This window comes from Solanum dulcamara, chromosome 3 (genome assembly GCF_947179165.1).
Source record: "Solanum dulcamara chromosome 3, daSolDulc1.2, whole genome shotgun sequence".
NCBI lineage: Eukaryota > Viridiplantae > Streptophyta > Magnoliopsida > Solanales > Solanaceae > Solanum > Solanum dulcamara.
In genome coordinates, this window is record NC_077239.1 from 76,823,187 (window position 1) to 76,837,034 (window position 13,848).

General features: G+C 28.8%; 1 protein-coding gene across 1 annotated transcript; it reads left to right on the forward strand.

Moving 5' to 3' along the window:
- Positions 1 to 11,422: 11,422 nt before the first annotated feature.
- LOC129881834 (EPIDERMAL PATTERNING FACTOR-like protein 4) lies at positions 11,423 to 12,605 on the forward strand. Its single transcript, XM_055955941.1, has 2 exons — positions 11,423 to 11,825; positions 12,211 to 12,605. Exons 1-2 carry the CDS (start codon positions 11,696 to 11,698, stop codon positions 12,414 to 12,416), a joined length of 336 nt encoding a protein of 111 aa, XP_055811916.1. The 5' UTR covers positions 11,423 to 11,695; the 3' UTR covers positions 12,417 to 12,605.
- The last annotated feature ends 1,243 nt before the right edge of the window (positions 12,606 to 13,848 follow it).

Sequence of the window (13,848 nt, forward strand, 5' to 3'; positions counted from 1 at the left end):
CTTTTTTTTTTTTTGGTTCTTGTTCAAATTTGATTTTTTAAAATTAGTGCAGAGGAAAAAAAGATGTAGATCCCATCTTTTTATCAGGATTATTGGAATATCTTGGATCAGATTTCATTTTAGGTATGTAATAAATTGTATTAAATTAGTTAAAAGTTTAAAAGTGCTACTATATTGAGAGAATTTTTTCTTTCTTATTACTTTCTTGTTTATAAGGAAAAACAATAAATAGTTTTAACTCATTCCAATTATATTTTATTTGAAGGATCTACAAAAGTGATTTGTTAATTAGATTACAAGTAGTAAAATTTATTGGATTTAAATTCATAAATTTAATTTGGACTATATTAAATTCAAGAAAATAGTTCAAATAATGTGGTATTTTAAGTCAAATAAATGAGTCATTAAAATTATATAACATGTCAAAGTTATGCGAAAATTCAAGTCAAATTAATGAGCCACTACAATCATGCCACGTGTCAAATGTGGCAATTCTAGTTAAATTAAATGAGTCTATATAATCATAATACGTGTCAAAGTTATGTGGCAATCCAAGTCAAATTAAATAAGTCATTACAATCATGTCATGTGTATACATGTGATATGTTCTGACCAAACAAATTAAAATTTTTTACCAAAAGAAAGTGACTGGTCGGTTCAAACCGACTAATCAAATCACACAGATACACCACTCCCTACAACTATAAATAGCGGTTTTCATAATAATTGAAAGATGAGGTTTTCAAGAACAAAAAGCAAAGACTACAAATTCTCTACAAGCTACAAGTTCAAATCCAAGTCCAAGATCAAGAACGGAGGCAAATATTAAGATGTTCAAGATCAAGTTACTTATTCATATTCATTATTCGTCATAATTATACAAGTGTTCGTGACGAATAACTCAAACCCAAGTTTAAAAATGAAGATTCAAGATCAAGTTATTCAAAGCCTCGAATCTAAATTAAGTTCAAGTCCAATATATTTCATATTATTTAAATAAACAAAGAATTATCATACAAATTTTAACATTCATTATATTTTGTAATTAAATACTACATTTTGTTACTCTAATTTTTTTATCTTGATTATTTATTTTTCTCAACTCAAAAATTTGTTGTTTACACGAATGTTTATTACTAAAGATGATCATTATTGATGGGATCCTATATTAATATATTGGTCATTCATTCTATTTTTTATATTATATAAGTTAGTAAAGTGTAACAATGTATGAAGATTTCGATTCAGAATTTAAATTTACAAAATTGGAAGAAAAGAAGAAAGAGAAAGTTGAACAAAAATAATACATATGAGTGTTTAAGAATTGCAAGAAGAACAATCAAATCCCTTCAATTCCAGCGCCATTCATCACTTAGCGATGCTCCGCCACTGCGACACAACAGTGTCACATAAGGGCTAAATTAGAGAGCGGTCGAAAAATCACATTGTATATATACTGTCCTTTTTTAATCTGTATATATAGCAGAATAATGAACCACGATAAAAATATTGTCTTCATCACTGTGATATGTATTGTTCTATCAAGAAACCTCCACTATGCCACCACACACTATTAAAAATCACTATTTTACCTTTTAAATTTTTCATTGAAAAATGTTCGATGATTATTTTCGTAGATGAAGGATTTTTTTTTCATTTTAAAACTTCTAATTAAGAGAAAAACAACTTTATCCACTACTGCACCACATCAATAGTAATTTTTTACTTATGTCAAGAGCTAGTTAAATACTTTTAAAAAGAAACTTTTGCATTCGGTCCAAGAACTACAAGAGATTCGTTGAACTATTTAAAAGAAAAAACCATCAATCTTGCTTTCTTTCCCTTTTCATGATTTTAAACCTTACATTTTAACTTTTGACCAAATATAGGTAAAATATTAAAGTAAAAAATTGTGGAATATTAGAAAGATCTTTGTTAAAAGATGTTACAACCTTACAAGCTTGGGATTTGGGAGAATAAACGTGTAATACTCCCTCCGTTCAAGTTCGTGTAATACTATTTTCTTTTTAATTAGTACGTTTCAAAAGAGAATGATAATTTTTAAAATTTAAAATGACTAAACTCAAATTTTATTTTATTATTAATGCAAGTTTTTTATCGTCACACAAATGTCAATGAATGTTTTAAACCAACAATTTTAAAAGTCTTACAAACATAACACGTACGTTGAATGAACATTAAATGTCAAGAATTTGATATTGTCCCTCCTGGATTAATTAAAACTTCTTGTTTTCAAGGAAGAATCTATCAAATTTATTCAACCATTACAAATATTATTACATGTTTGTAATTATACTCTAATTTAAAAACTCCATATCGATTCAATCTATGTCATATAAATTGAAATAGAAAAAATAGACAAAAGCAAAAGGCAAAGATATAACTCCATGAATGATCAGTAGAATAAAACCCACATGAAATCACAGACAATGGCAACAGTTACTGGCTAATGGAATATCACTTCAAAATATTTTCCTGTTATTTTTCCCTATAATTTACACAATAATGCATTTTTCAGAAGAGGGTTGTAGTTTGAATGTGAAATTGGAATGGGCATATCTGAGAGGGAATCATTCAAAAACATCTACAATAAGTAAAAAAAATAAAAAAGAGTCCCATCAACTTTTGTTTAGTCAGAAGGGGCAGCAAGAATCTTGCGACTAATTGTACCCCTCCAACTTTTTGTTACATAGGTAACATCACAAGTAGTTCCATAAGTAACATACTTCCTTCCTTCGTTTAAATAGAAATGACTTAAAAGTGTTATTTTTTTAGTTTATTTTTTAAAAAGATCACTTCTTTTCTTTTTTGGTAATATTTTCATTTTAAATTTTTACGTGATATATTTAAAATTATAAAATTAAATAATATATTTGACAAATCAAACTAGATAATTCTTTTTGAAAATGGAGAAAGTATTGTATTGATGAGTCACTAATTCAGTGAGATGTTAAAGGGAAAAATAATTAAGTAGTTTTAGACAAATACTTTTATTGTAACAATTTAAATCATCGTTAATTATGATTTAAAAAGAAATCGCAAGAAATTTACTCGACTGGTTCCACCATCTCGCCAGAACGGGATAGTCCCGCCTCAGTGGTGCCGCCGGAGTGGGAATATGGGTATCAGGGCGGGAGGTCATGGGACAGAACATAAGTCGCGAATTTCTTATTTTCCTCACTTCTCCCAAGTAGAAGTTGGTAGGCGAGAGTTTTTGGAAAACCCTCCAAAAAGGCTGCTACTGACCTAAGAAGAAGAGGAGAGGAAAATTCAGCATTCGGAAGGCTTGAACTGGTGGAATTCAATCCGGTCTTATCCGTAGAACATCTAGAACCAACGAATTCAACAGTTTTATCTCTCCACGGTTGCTTGGCGCCAGTAAGGTTAGTCTTCTCTTTTTTGAGTAGTAAATCTATATCTATTGTGTAGTATAAAAGGAAATTTAATGAAAAATCGTGTAACTAAGTTGCGGTCATGGGTCACAGACAGAAATTCGATTGTGTTAAGGTCTAATTCAAATGTGACCTGGTAAAAAGGTATTATAATGATTGAGAAATGTATTGGTTGTGATATTGTTGCATACAGACGATTATTTTATAACGGGCATAGTATTGTGTACAGGAATACAAAATTAAGTAGATATTGATGATAAAACTTAAAGGTTTGGTAGTGTGCGTGATGATTTTGGTTTTTCATATGTGTGTTCATATACTTGTTAAATTGCTTCATGATATGCATAAGTGTGTATTATTAAGGGAAATATGTTAGACTTGATGAAATAATTAATTGTTGGATTGTTCTGGGATGAATTTATTTTTGGTGATATAATATGGTCTATTGTTGATAGTTGTGATTGGTTGCATAATTGGATTGGGTGTCACGTTCTGACACATATTTGAATTGGGTGTCACGTTTTGATATATTTTTGAATCGGGTGTCACGTTTTGACACATATATAACAGAATTAGGTCCCCTTAGAGGGTCAAGTATGTGTGTATGGAGAGTTCCATGAGAGAACCTGATGATATCGATATTTGCATGTAATAATAATGTTAGGTGTAAATAAACCTTGAATTTGAGTTGAGGTGTGATTGTTATAAAAAAAATCCAAGTATGTATAAATTTATCATGGTAAGAGGATGGGCATGTATTAGGCTTGGTGTGATATATGTATTATAGGAAGTATTCTATGTTCATAGGCTTAGAGTGGGAAGTTGCTTGTTCACAGATGGTTTTATCAACGAAGTTCCCACGAGTAATGGTGGGAGTAGTAGTGGTTGTCTAAATCGGATTTAGTTAGGAAGTGCAGTTGTGAGATGGATAGACCGTTATGTTGTGAGACAATTAGACCAAATCAGTGAAGGCTGGGGGAAATCATTGGACGGTTAAGGTTGTTAGGTGGAGACTGTTGGAGTGAATGAACAGTAGTAAGGTGGGCCCGTAACCCACAGGTCTTAAATTATAACTAGAGTGGGTAGTGAATCTCTAGAGTGTAGAGTGGTAAAGACCTCCAGGGTAATGGTAAGGAGTGTACCTATTGGTTGGGGTGGACAAGTTAATGAAGTTTAATTATTTATATATCTCTTATTTTTTTATTCATATACTATGCGGTAGGTATCAGACTGAACGATTATGCCTACCAGTACGTTTTGTTTGTACTGATACTACTTTTTCTATGCCACTTGGCATAGTCTGGTTGCGGGGTCAGTGGAGTTTCCTAGGTGAAGGCGAAGATGATCTTTCGACAGCTCCTGATTTTCCTTTCCAGTGGTTGGAGCTGTGTCTTTCATCTGTATTATATTTTGTTCCTGTAGAGCTCTTGTACCTGTTTTAGACTAGTATCCATAGGGGTTTTATGTGTCATTTTTTTGTACGAGTGTATTATTATACATTTCTATAAGCATCTGGTTTACTTACTCAAGTTTTGATTCAAATTCGGCAATGCTTTTTTATATAAAGAGTTAAGGGTTCTCCTACTTAAGTCATAAAGTGGGTGCCCGCACGTTCCGATTAATTGGGTCATGACATTTATAATTAAGACTAAAGATCGTTTGGGAGAGTGTATTAGTAAAATTAATGCATGCATTAATTAGGTGTATTAGTAGTACCTTATTTGGTATACTTTTTCATTTTATGTGCATTAGTTATACACTCTATTGTGTATTAAGGTGTGTATTACTAATACCATTGATTTCTAGATTTTAGTAATGCAGGGGGATTTAATGCATGCATTAACATGATTAAAGACTCCATTACCTCTCAAAACATTTTTTACATCTTTTCCACCATAATTGTTGAGGATATTTTTGTGAATAAATATTTTTATGCAATGCATGCTATTTTTAATACACTAAACCAAACAATACGATAAGAAATATTATGTTTATAATTAATGCAAGCATAACTAATACAATTATTACTAATGCAAGTATTACTAATACACTCTATTTAGCATTATTTTTACACATTTTACCAAACAGTCCCTCAATTGTTTTTTTAGGACTGGGTAAAAGGGAAAAACTTATGCGGCTAAAAATAAAGATTTTTTCTATAGTGTATCATTGGAAAATTTATAGCGTGATTCGGTGAAAATTTGTATTTCATTTTTATTTCACCGAATCAGCTTATCGGCTAGAAATAAAGATTTTCACCAAATCAGCTCATCCGGAAAAATTCAAAGTAGGAAATAGATCCTCAACATTTTTTTTTTCTTTTAACACCAAATCAATTAAAATATCGATAAAAATAATCATTGAATATTTTTTAATAGAAAATAATATTTTTTTATTAAATAATATCAATACATCTGATATTTATTACACCAATTCATACTACAGTCAAACCTCATAAAGCTAGCACACCCCTCTTGTCTTATTGCTTTAATTTTGTTTCCCAATCTGAAAAACAAATGTAATGTTTCAAAATTTGCTGGTCGTATAACTTACGTTGTTGTGGTCCAAGTTAACCATATTTGACTTTGGTAAGTAGAGTTTGACCTTCAGATTGATAAATGAATGGACAAAAAACACATTAGGTGAAAAAGTATGAGTATTATTCACTCTATGTAGAACGTAGAGATTCTCAAAAGTCCTCCTCCTCACAGTCTGAAAAAACTTGTGGGGTTTCGGTCTATAAATATATTTTTTCAATTTTAATTCATTTGTCATGTTTTAATTTTATACGAAATTAAAAATAATTATAATTTTAAATTAAAAATATGTCAAATATATAAAAATATCATTTCATCTTATAATCTTAAACATGTTATGGAGAGTTGAAACTAATTAAGAGTTGCTGAAAAAAGGTATTCTTTTTAAAATAGATTAAAAAGTAAAATAGGATTAACAAATTGAAATGAATTAAAGAAATATTACAAATTAATCATTCCCTATTTCCAAAAAAATATTAAAGGGACGTTTGGTAGAGTACATAAAAATAATGTTAAATAGAGTGTATTAATAATATTGTATTAGTTATGCTTGCATTAATTATAGATAGAATATTTCTTAATGCATTGTTTGGTTTAGTGCATTAAAAATAATATGCATTGCATAAAATATTTATTTTCAAAAATATTTTCAGCAATTATGGTGGAAAAGATGCAAAAAGGATTTTGAGGGGTAATTGAGTCTTTAATCATGTTAATGCATGCATTAAATCCTCTTGCATTATTAATATCTAGAATCCATAATATTAGTAATACACACCTTAATACACAATAGAAAGTATTAATTATACATAACATGAAAAGTGTACCAAACAAGTTACTACTAAAATACTTAATTAATGTATGCATTAATGTTAAGTTTGCTGCAAAAAGGAATCTTCTCTTTCTAAAATAAGATAAAAATGTCACTTGTTAAATCTTAGAAATAATATATGAGATATGTTTTTATTTTATGGTACTACTCCATTTGTTTTACTTTGATTGTCATAATTTCACTTGATATAAAAGTTGGTATAAAAAATTATTTTTAAATTTTGTAATCTTAATTTTTATCGTAACTTTAATTTAATGTGTGGTCTTAAATATGATAATAGCATTTATGTGAGTATACAAGCTTCTTATTAAGTAAAAGTAAATATAGGAAATGTAATATAGAGCTCAAATATGTTTATTTGAACGTTTTGCAACTTATGGTCACACTTCTGTTAAGATTATATTCAAATAAGAGAATTGGCTTTGTGCAATAGATGCAAGTGAATAAATTAATGTATTTAGAACATTTGAAATATTCGTTAATTTCTATATGTTCCACACTAGTATAATATTTCTATATAATCATGTTTGGTACGTGGAATGTATTGTAAAATAAGAATGATAATTGTAAGCACATTCATTGCATGTATATATGTCTTTGTTTTTTGTGGGGGTTGTGTTTTTAATTTAAAGGTGCATGCATACATAAACATTCACATGGATATAAATTGTTATAAAGAAAATGGGGAACGTTAATTAGTTGTATAGGGACACACACATATATATAAATTATAATGTAGGAATTAATAGGGTGATCAAGATTAATAAAGTATCGAGTGTTGTACGGTGACACAAGATGTTTAATTTTGAGATTTTGATTAACAAAAAAAATAGATCTTATTAATCTGTTGATAAAAGAGAATCACATATTGCGTGGTATTTGATGCGCCCCCAGTGAAAATTTGGTGGATCTAGTGTCATCCATGCCCGGACGTACCCATAACTACACCACGTGTCCAAGGTGAACAACCTCTTCGGTTGATTGAACACGATAGGGCAAAAAAAAAATCAACAAAATGAATTCGTATTTTTGCAAATAGATAGACTCTAAGAGGTTGAGCACAATGGTTTCAGTTCCAAGTACGAAATTAAAACATTTCCATGTGGGTCACGCCTTCCCCGAACGTCGAACATCCAATTCAAAATTAGTACAAATAAGGAGAATTAAGTGCCGAGTGTTTAACTTAAACAAATCAATGCAATGGTTTCGTTAAATATCCAAGCAATGTAATTTCTATCTCGTGTTTCAATATCAAATTAACGTATAAAATTTTTAGATGATATAATCAGACATTTTTTCGGTGAATAGAATTTATAACACCTCTCACTAATCCCTAGGTCACATGTCCCTACACATCCTTTGGTTCCTTACGCAGATGTTGCATTCGTACAATACAGACACCCCATTTCCATCACACGGGTGCTGTCCTTTCCTTTCATTTTTTTTTTCTTACTTTTTTTGGTTTCTTTCTTTTACTTTTTTACCCTGTCACCCCCTACATTTTCTTAAATATGACACTTATGGTCCATTAATTTTACTCTATCCATCATTGCTCATTTGCTCGTATCATTTTTTCCATTTTTTAATTATTTGTTTTTTGGTCCAAGAAAGGGAAACAAAGGACTAATAAATTTAGTCAATTTAGTCCTTCATATCCAACCCACACCCAAAACAATTGTAAGGCAGGCACAATCAATAAGTTTGATTATGGGTCCCATGGAAACAGGCTTTAATTTTTTTCACAGAAAAATCGATCCAAACAAAATTAGTCCATGTCATCTTCTTTTCCTTGTACCTCAAAAGACAATGTATTTTAATAAATAATACTCCGCTCCATCATAATTTATTTGATATAATCTAATTCGATATAAAATTTAACTAAGAAAAGAGATTTTTGATCTAAATTATTTTTTAATTATTTATGTGACTATACATTATTTTATTAAAAATAAAAATAATAAAGTTAAATTATTTATAATAATAAAAAAGTGACATTCTCTTTTGAACTAATAAACAAAAAGTATGTCATATAAATTGACGCACTTTTATATGATATATAAATTGAGTTCTTCATGTTTTTATTTATTTTATACATTTTAATTTTTCTAATGAAAATTCTAGTTCCAGGTTTGAGGTGCTCGAAATGTGAAAATTGTATAAACGCGTTATCAAATTGTATATCAAGCTAAAGAATTTTAAAATTCAAAAAAAAAAAAAAAAAACTTTCAATATGTCTTACATTATTTTTATTTTTTTTTAGCTAATTGAGGAAATTTGACTTGGTTGCATCCAAAATGCTAAAAGTAAAAGGGCTTTTACTTTTTCTCTTTCCTAAAGTGCATAATTGATGGTAGCCTTATAATGTGTCTAGAGGCAAACCTATATAGGCATTCTAGTAGATCAATAAGGCCTATGAATAAATATGTCGTACAGGTTCAAATCTTGGAAATAGTTTCTGATAGAAATGCAAAGTAAGGATGCGTACAATAAATCCTTATGATCAGGCCCTTCTCCGAATCCTGCGCATAGCAAAAGCTTTAGTGCACCGGACTGCCCTTTTTTTTATTATTCAATTTTCTAATGCTCGTGTGACATCATTGAAACTTTGAGTAACATTTCTATTTGTAGTTATACTTCACTTTTCCTATAAAAAAAAAGAAAAAAAATGAAGAAAATACTCCAGAATATAATCACTAAATTTTTGCTACCATTGGAATTTAGTTATTCTACTTATAGCATCGACATACGTTTGTATATGTTGTTACTCCCTCGTCTTTTTAACTGTCGATTCAACTCAATAAACTTGTTTCAAAATGATTGTTACTTTTGAAATTCAAAACTAAATTTTATAATTATTTTTAATTATAACTTCAACAGTAAAGAAATACTCACTCCGTTCCAATTTCTCGACTATATGTAGGGGTGTGCATAGGTCGGTTTGGTTTTGATTTGAAGTATCATCGGTTTGATTTATCAATTTTTTTAATTTTTAAATACGCTAAAGCGATAAACCAAACCAATTAGATATTTGTTAACGGTTTTCAATTTATAAATTTTAGGTCTTTAAAGGTTCAATTTCGATTTAACAAAAAAAATGCTTTCAAAATCAATGTATGACTTCTCTGGAAATTTGACGCGATACAGACATATAGAGAAACAGAAAATTAGACGTTCTTTTTGTGAATACTCATAATTCACAACCTTAGACCTCGCCTAATATTTGTCATCCTTGCAAACCGTAGCCACCGCCGTTTTTAGTTCTTTAGATTTTGACGTTGTAAATCTAAAGTAATACTAAAACATAAAGAGTAAATATAGTATGAACTGTGAATTGTGTAGGGTACTGATAGTCTGATATAGTGATTATATTAATATATTTTTTTTTTGATACTTGATATTTATGTATGAGTAAATATTAAAATAACAAATTATTATAATCTTAGGGATCGTTTGGTGTGATGGATAAGAAAAAATATTCCTTTGTTTGGTTACATTGGATGAGATAGCTTATCTCATGATTAATAAATAATGCTGAGATAAGTTATCCCTCCCTCTAGGTGGAATAACAATCTTGAAAATACAAAAATAATTAAGCTAAATAAAATGGAGATTTTGTTTTAAAGAGTGAATAACAAAAGCTCTATAAAAAATGTGTAGAAATTAAATAAGGTGGAGGCTATTTTTGTAAACAAACAACTTTTCTTAAAAAGGATACAATGCTTACTATTTTTAATACAACAAACCAAACAATCAATAAGAAATAATCTCAGGATAACTAATCTCAAGATAGATAATTCCAGCATAACTAATCCCATCATAATTTGTTTTCAAATCAAACGATCCTTTAGTGTATTATCAGTTTATCCAATAACGCAATATTAAAAAACTAACATCCAATCGATAATTCAATAATGTTTTTTTTTATATATAAAATCACTAAATAAGTGTTAATCCAATAACTTAATAGCAATAAACCAATAAAAGTTTTTTCGATTTGGTTTATCGGTCGATTCGATTTTTACACATTCTAACTATATGTGCCTTTTTAAAATAGAAAAATACGCGAATAAGCAAACATATACGAGTTAGTTGGTTAACATAACTATAGTTTAGCTAATTTACAATTTGACGCTAACATTTAGCGTTAATTTCGATTTGACTTTGTATAATTTGCATGTTTGTATGATTCGAAATTTGTATAATATAATTTGTATAAATTTTGTATAATGTATTTTGTATAATATAATTTATATAATTATATAAAGTTTAGATATTTGTGTTGGTATAAATTAGTTATTTCGAGCTTATACGAAAATATCTCAATTATTTGCAAATTATCCAAACGAGGTAGTAGCTTAAACTATAACTACAGTTCGTAAATATGCAAACTATAGCTAAGAAGTCTAATTAAATTTATTAAAGTGGTTATTGGCGAAATTTTTCATTTAAAATTGAGATTGAAGTTTTATTGGATAAGGAATAAATATAGATCTAAAATAGGATTGTAGAGGTATATTTATTGAAAAAGTAAAATGGAGAACAAATATAACTTATTTCGATAGTAAAAAAAAGACAAATATAACATTTTTCAAAGGTTAATTTGTAGTACAATGAGCAATAAGAAAGGTTAAAAAAATAAAATGAGAAAGAAACATGAGTGAAGTTCTCTCTCTATCATGACCATTTAATAAATGGAAAAGAGTGTGTTGTGTCTTTGACTTGGACTGACACCTTCATCCTCTACACCCTTTCATTTCATTCAATAATAGAATTCCCCTACCCAGCCTTAAACAACCCATAGCCATTCTCTTCAATTCTTCTTCTTCTTCTTTCTCTCTTTAATTGCGCATTTATTAGCTAATACACACACATAAACACTATATACCTTCCCCGCAACTCCATTTCGGCGTGCGATGGGCGGCGTATTTCACAATAATTTCCAACACAACTTCTGCTTCTCTTTTGCCAAAATAGCCACTTTAACTTTTCTTTTACTTACTCCACTTGTTACTGCTTTTCGTCTAAATCCTACTCGAACGCTCAGTGAGTAATTCACACCCTCTTTCTCACTAATTTTACTTTTACTACATCTCTCTTATTTTTCCTGTTACTAATTTCACTTTCACTTCATTCTATCGTTTGGTCATAAATATCTGTTTTACTCTGAGATTTTGAAAAATTTATCTTCACATATTTCAAGTGAATTATTTTTGGGACAAATGGTCAAACATGAGCTTAATACTATGTGAAGATATTTTTTGTCGATCAATGAGGAAAATACTTGAATGCACGATTAAATATAATGTTTATGTTGAATTGTGTATTTTTTTCTTATTTGAAAACTTACTAAATAGTGTCCGAAATTTGCTGATTCGATTAATTTGGATTTGCGCCTTATTAATTATGTATGTGTTTTTGTAAAACATAGGTGGGAGTGAGAGAGAGGTAATTGAGCGAGTTGAGAGAAGACTGAGTGGACCGGGTTCATCACCACCCACCTGCAGATCCAAGTGTGGAAGGTGTTCGCCGTGTAAACCGGCTCGGGTCTCAATTCAACCCGGATTTAGTTTCACTTTAGAGTACTACCCTGAAGCGTGGAGGTGCAAGTGTGGAAATAATCTCTTCATGCCTTGATTAAAAAGGAAAAAACACTTAATAGTAGTACATTACTCTTTTTTTTTTTTTTAGTTTTGTATTTAATTGTTTTTTCACTATGTACTAGTTGATCAATTATTCTATAATATCTGAATTAGAGTTTTTTTTAGTTGTAATCTGTAAGTTAATCTTTGCTCTGGTTATTTAACGGAAAGATTCTCGAAAGATTAAAAAAAAATAGTGGAAAAAAGTATTTTGTTGTGTAGTTGTACCATTGATTTTTCTCTTTTTCATGTGAATGACAAAACATTGGAAACATAATTTTCTTTTTTTTTTTGAGAATTTGAGAAAAGTGAGTTTTCTTCACTCTTTGCTCTCATGGAACACTTGTATATCTCTCTCTTTTTCCTGTTTCTTCATTTGTACTACTATGAGGTCATTTGAATTGATTTATAAGCTATTTTTAGCTCATTTTTTGTATTTGACTGATCAACTTAAAGTCATTTTGTGCTTAAAATAAATTTTAATAAATAATTGGATTTATTTAGATGAACTTATTTTAAGCAGTTTATAAGTTGAAAACAGCTTATAAGTTAAAAAAAAAAGTTGGTTTGCATCTATTTTTAAAAAAAATTTATAAGCAATTTTTAATTTATAAGCTGTTTAAAAATAAGTTAATCCAAACAGACTATATATGTCATATGTAGTGGTGGCAAATAAATGAGTTGCGTCAAATTTAGTCGAGTTAAAAATAAGTTAGATAAAAAACGGGCAAATTGTAAACCCGTCCATATAAATACAGGTAAATGGGTTGGGTAAAATATGAAGTGGATAAATTACAATTCTAAACTCATTTGAATATGGGCAAAATGGGCGGATTAACAGAATTACTAACACTAGTCATGTATTAGAGAAGATGTCGTTTATCTAACTAAAAGTTGTTGAGAAGTATTAAAAATTGAAAGATATTACTTGGTGTTTAAAGTTGAATTTGTAAATAGGTTTAATATATAAATGTGTTTGGATTCAATTAACATTTATGTTTTTCAATTTTGAATATGCATAAGTAGATATTTTCAATTTTGTTTCAAGTTAATTGCTACGTTTTAGTTTTCAAAAGTCACTACATGATTTTGATCAATTGAATGTATTTTTTCACCGTATTGATATATATGACATATTTGTCAACTTATAGTTTTTTTTGGTATATTTTTAATGTTTAAAATTCAATTTTAAAATATTAAATTATCCTAATTCAATTTATCTTCAAAGATTAATCAAATTAATACTAAAAAATGAAATAGGATAACTTTTGATTAAAAAGAAAAGAGTATGCATTTGTTAAAAGTGTTGAACTGATAATAAATAATTGATATGTGTGATAAAAAGGTACGCTACATTATTTTTTTCTTGTTAAAATGATTAAAATAAGCTTCAAGTTATTTATAAAAAATAATAGATTTAAAACTAT

Excerpts from the sequence above, each read along its gene's own strand:
- LOC129881834 (XM_055955941.1), top strand. The coding sequence starts at position 11,696 with ATGGGCGGCGTATTTCACAATAATTTCCAACACAACTTCTGCTTCTCT. Across the intron at positions 11,826-12,210 it reads AAATCCTACTCGAACGCTCA|GTGGGAGTGAGAGAGAGGTA; the intron begins GTGAGTAATTCA and ends TGTAAAACATAG.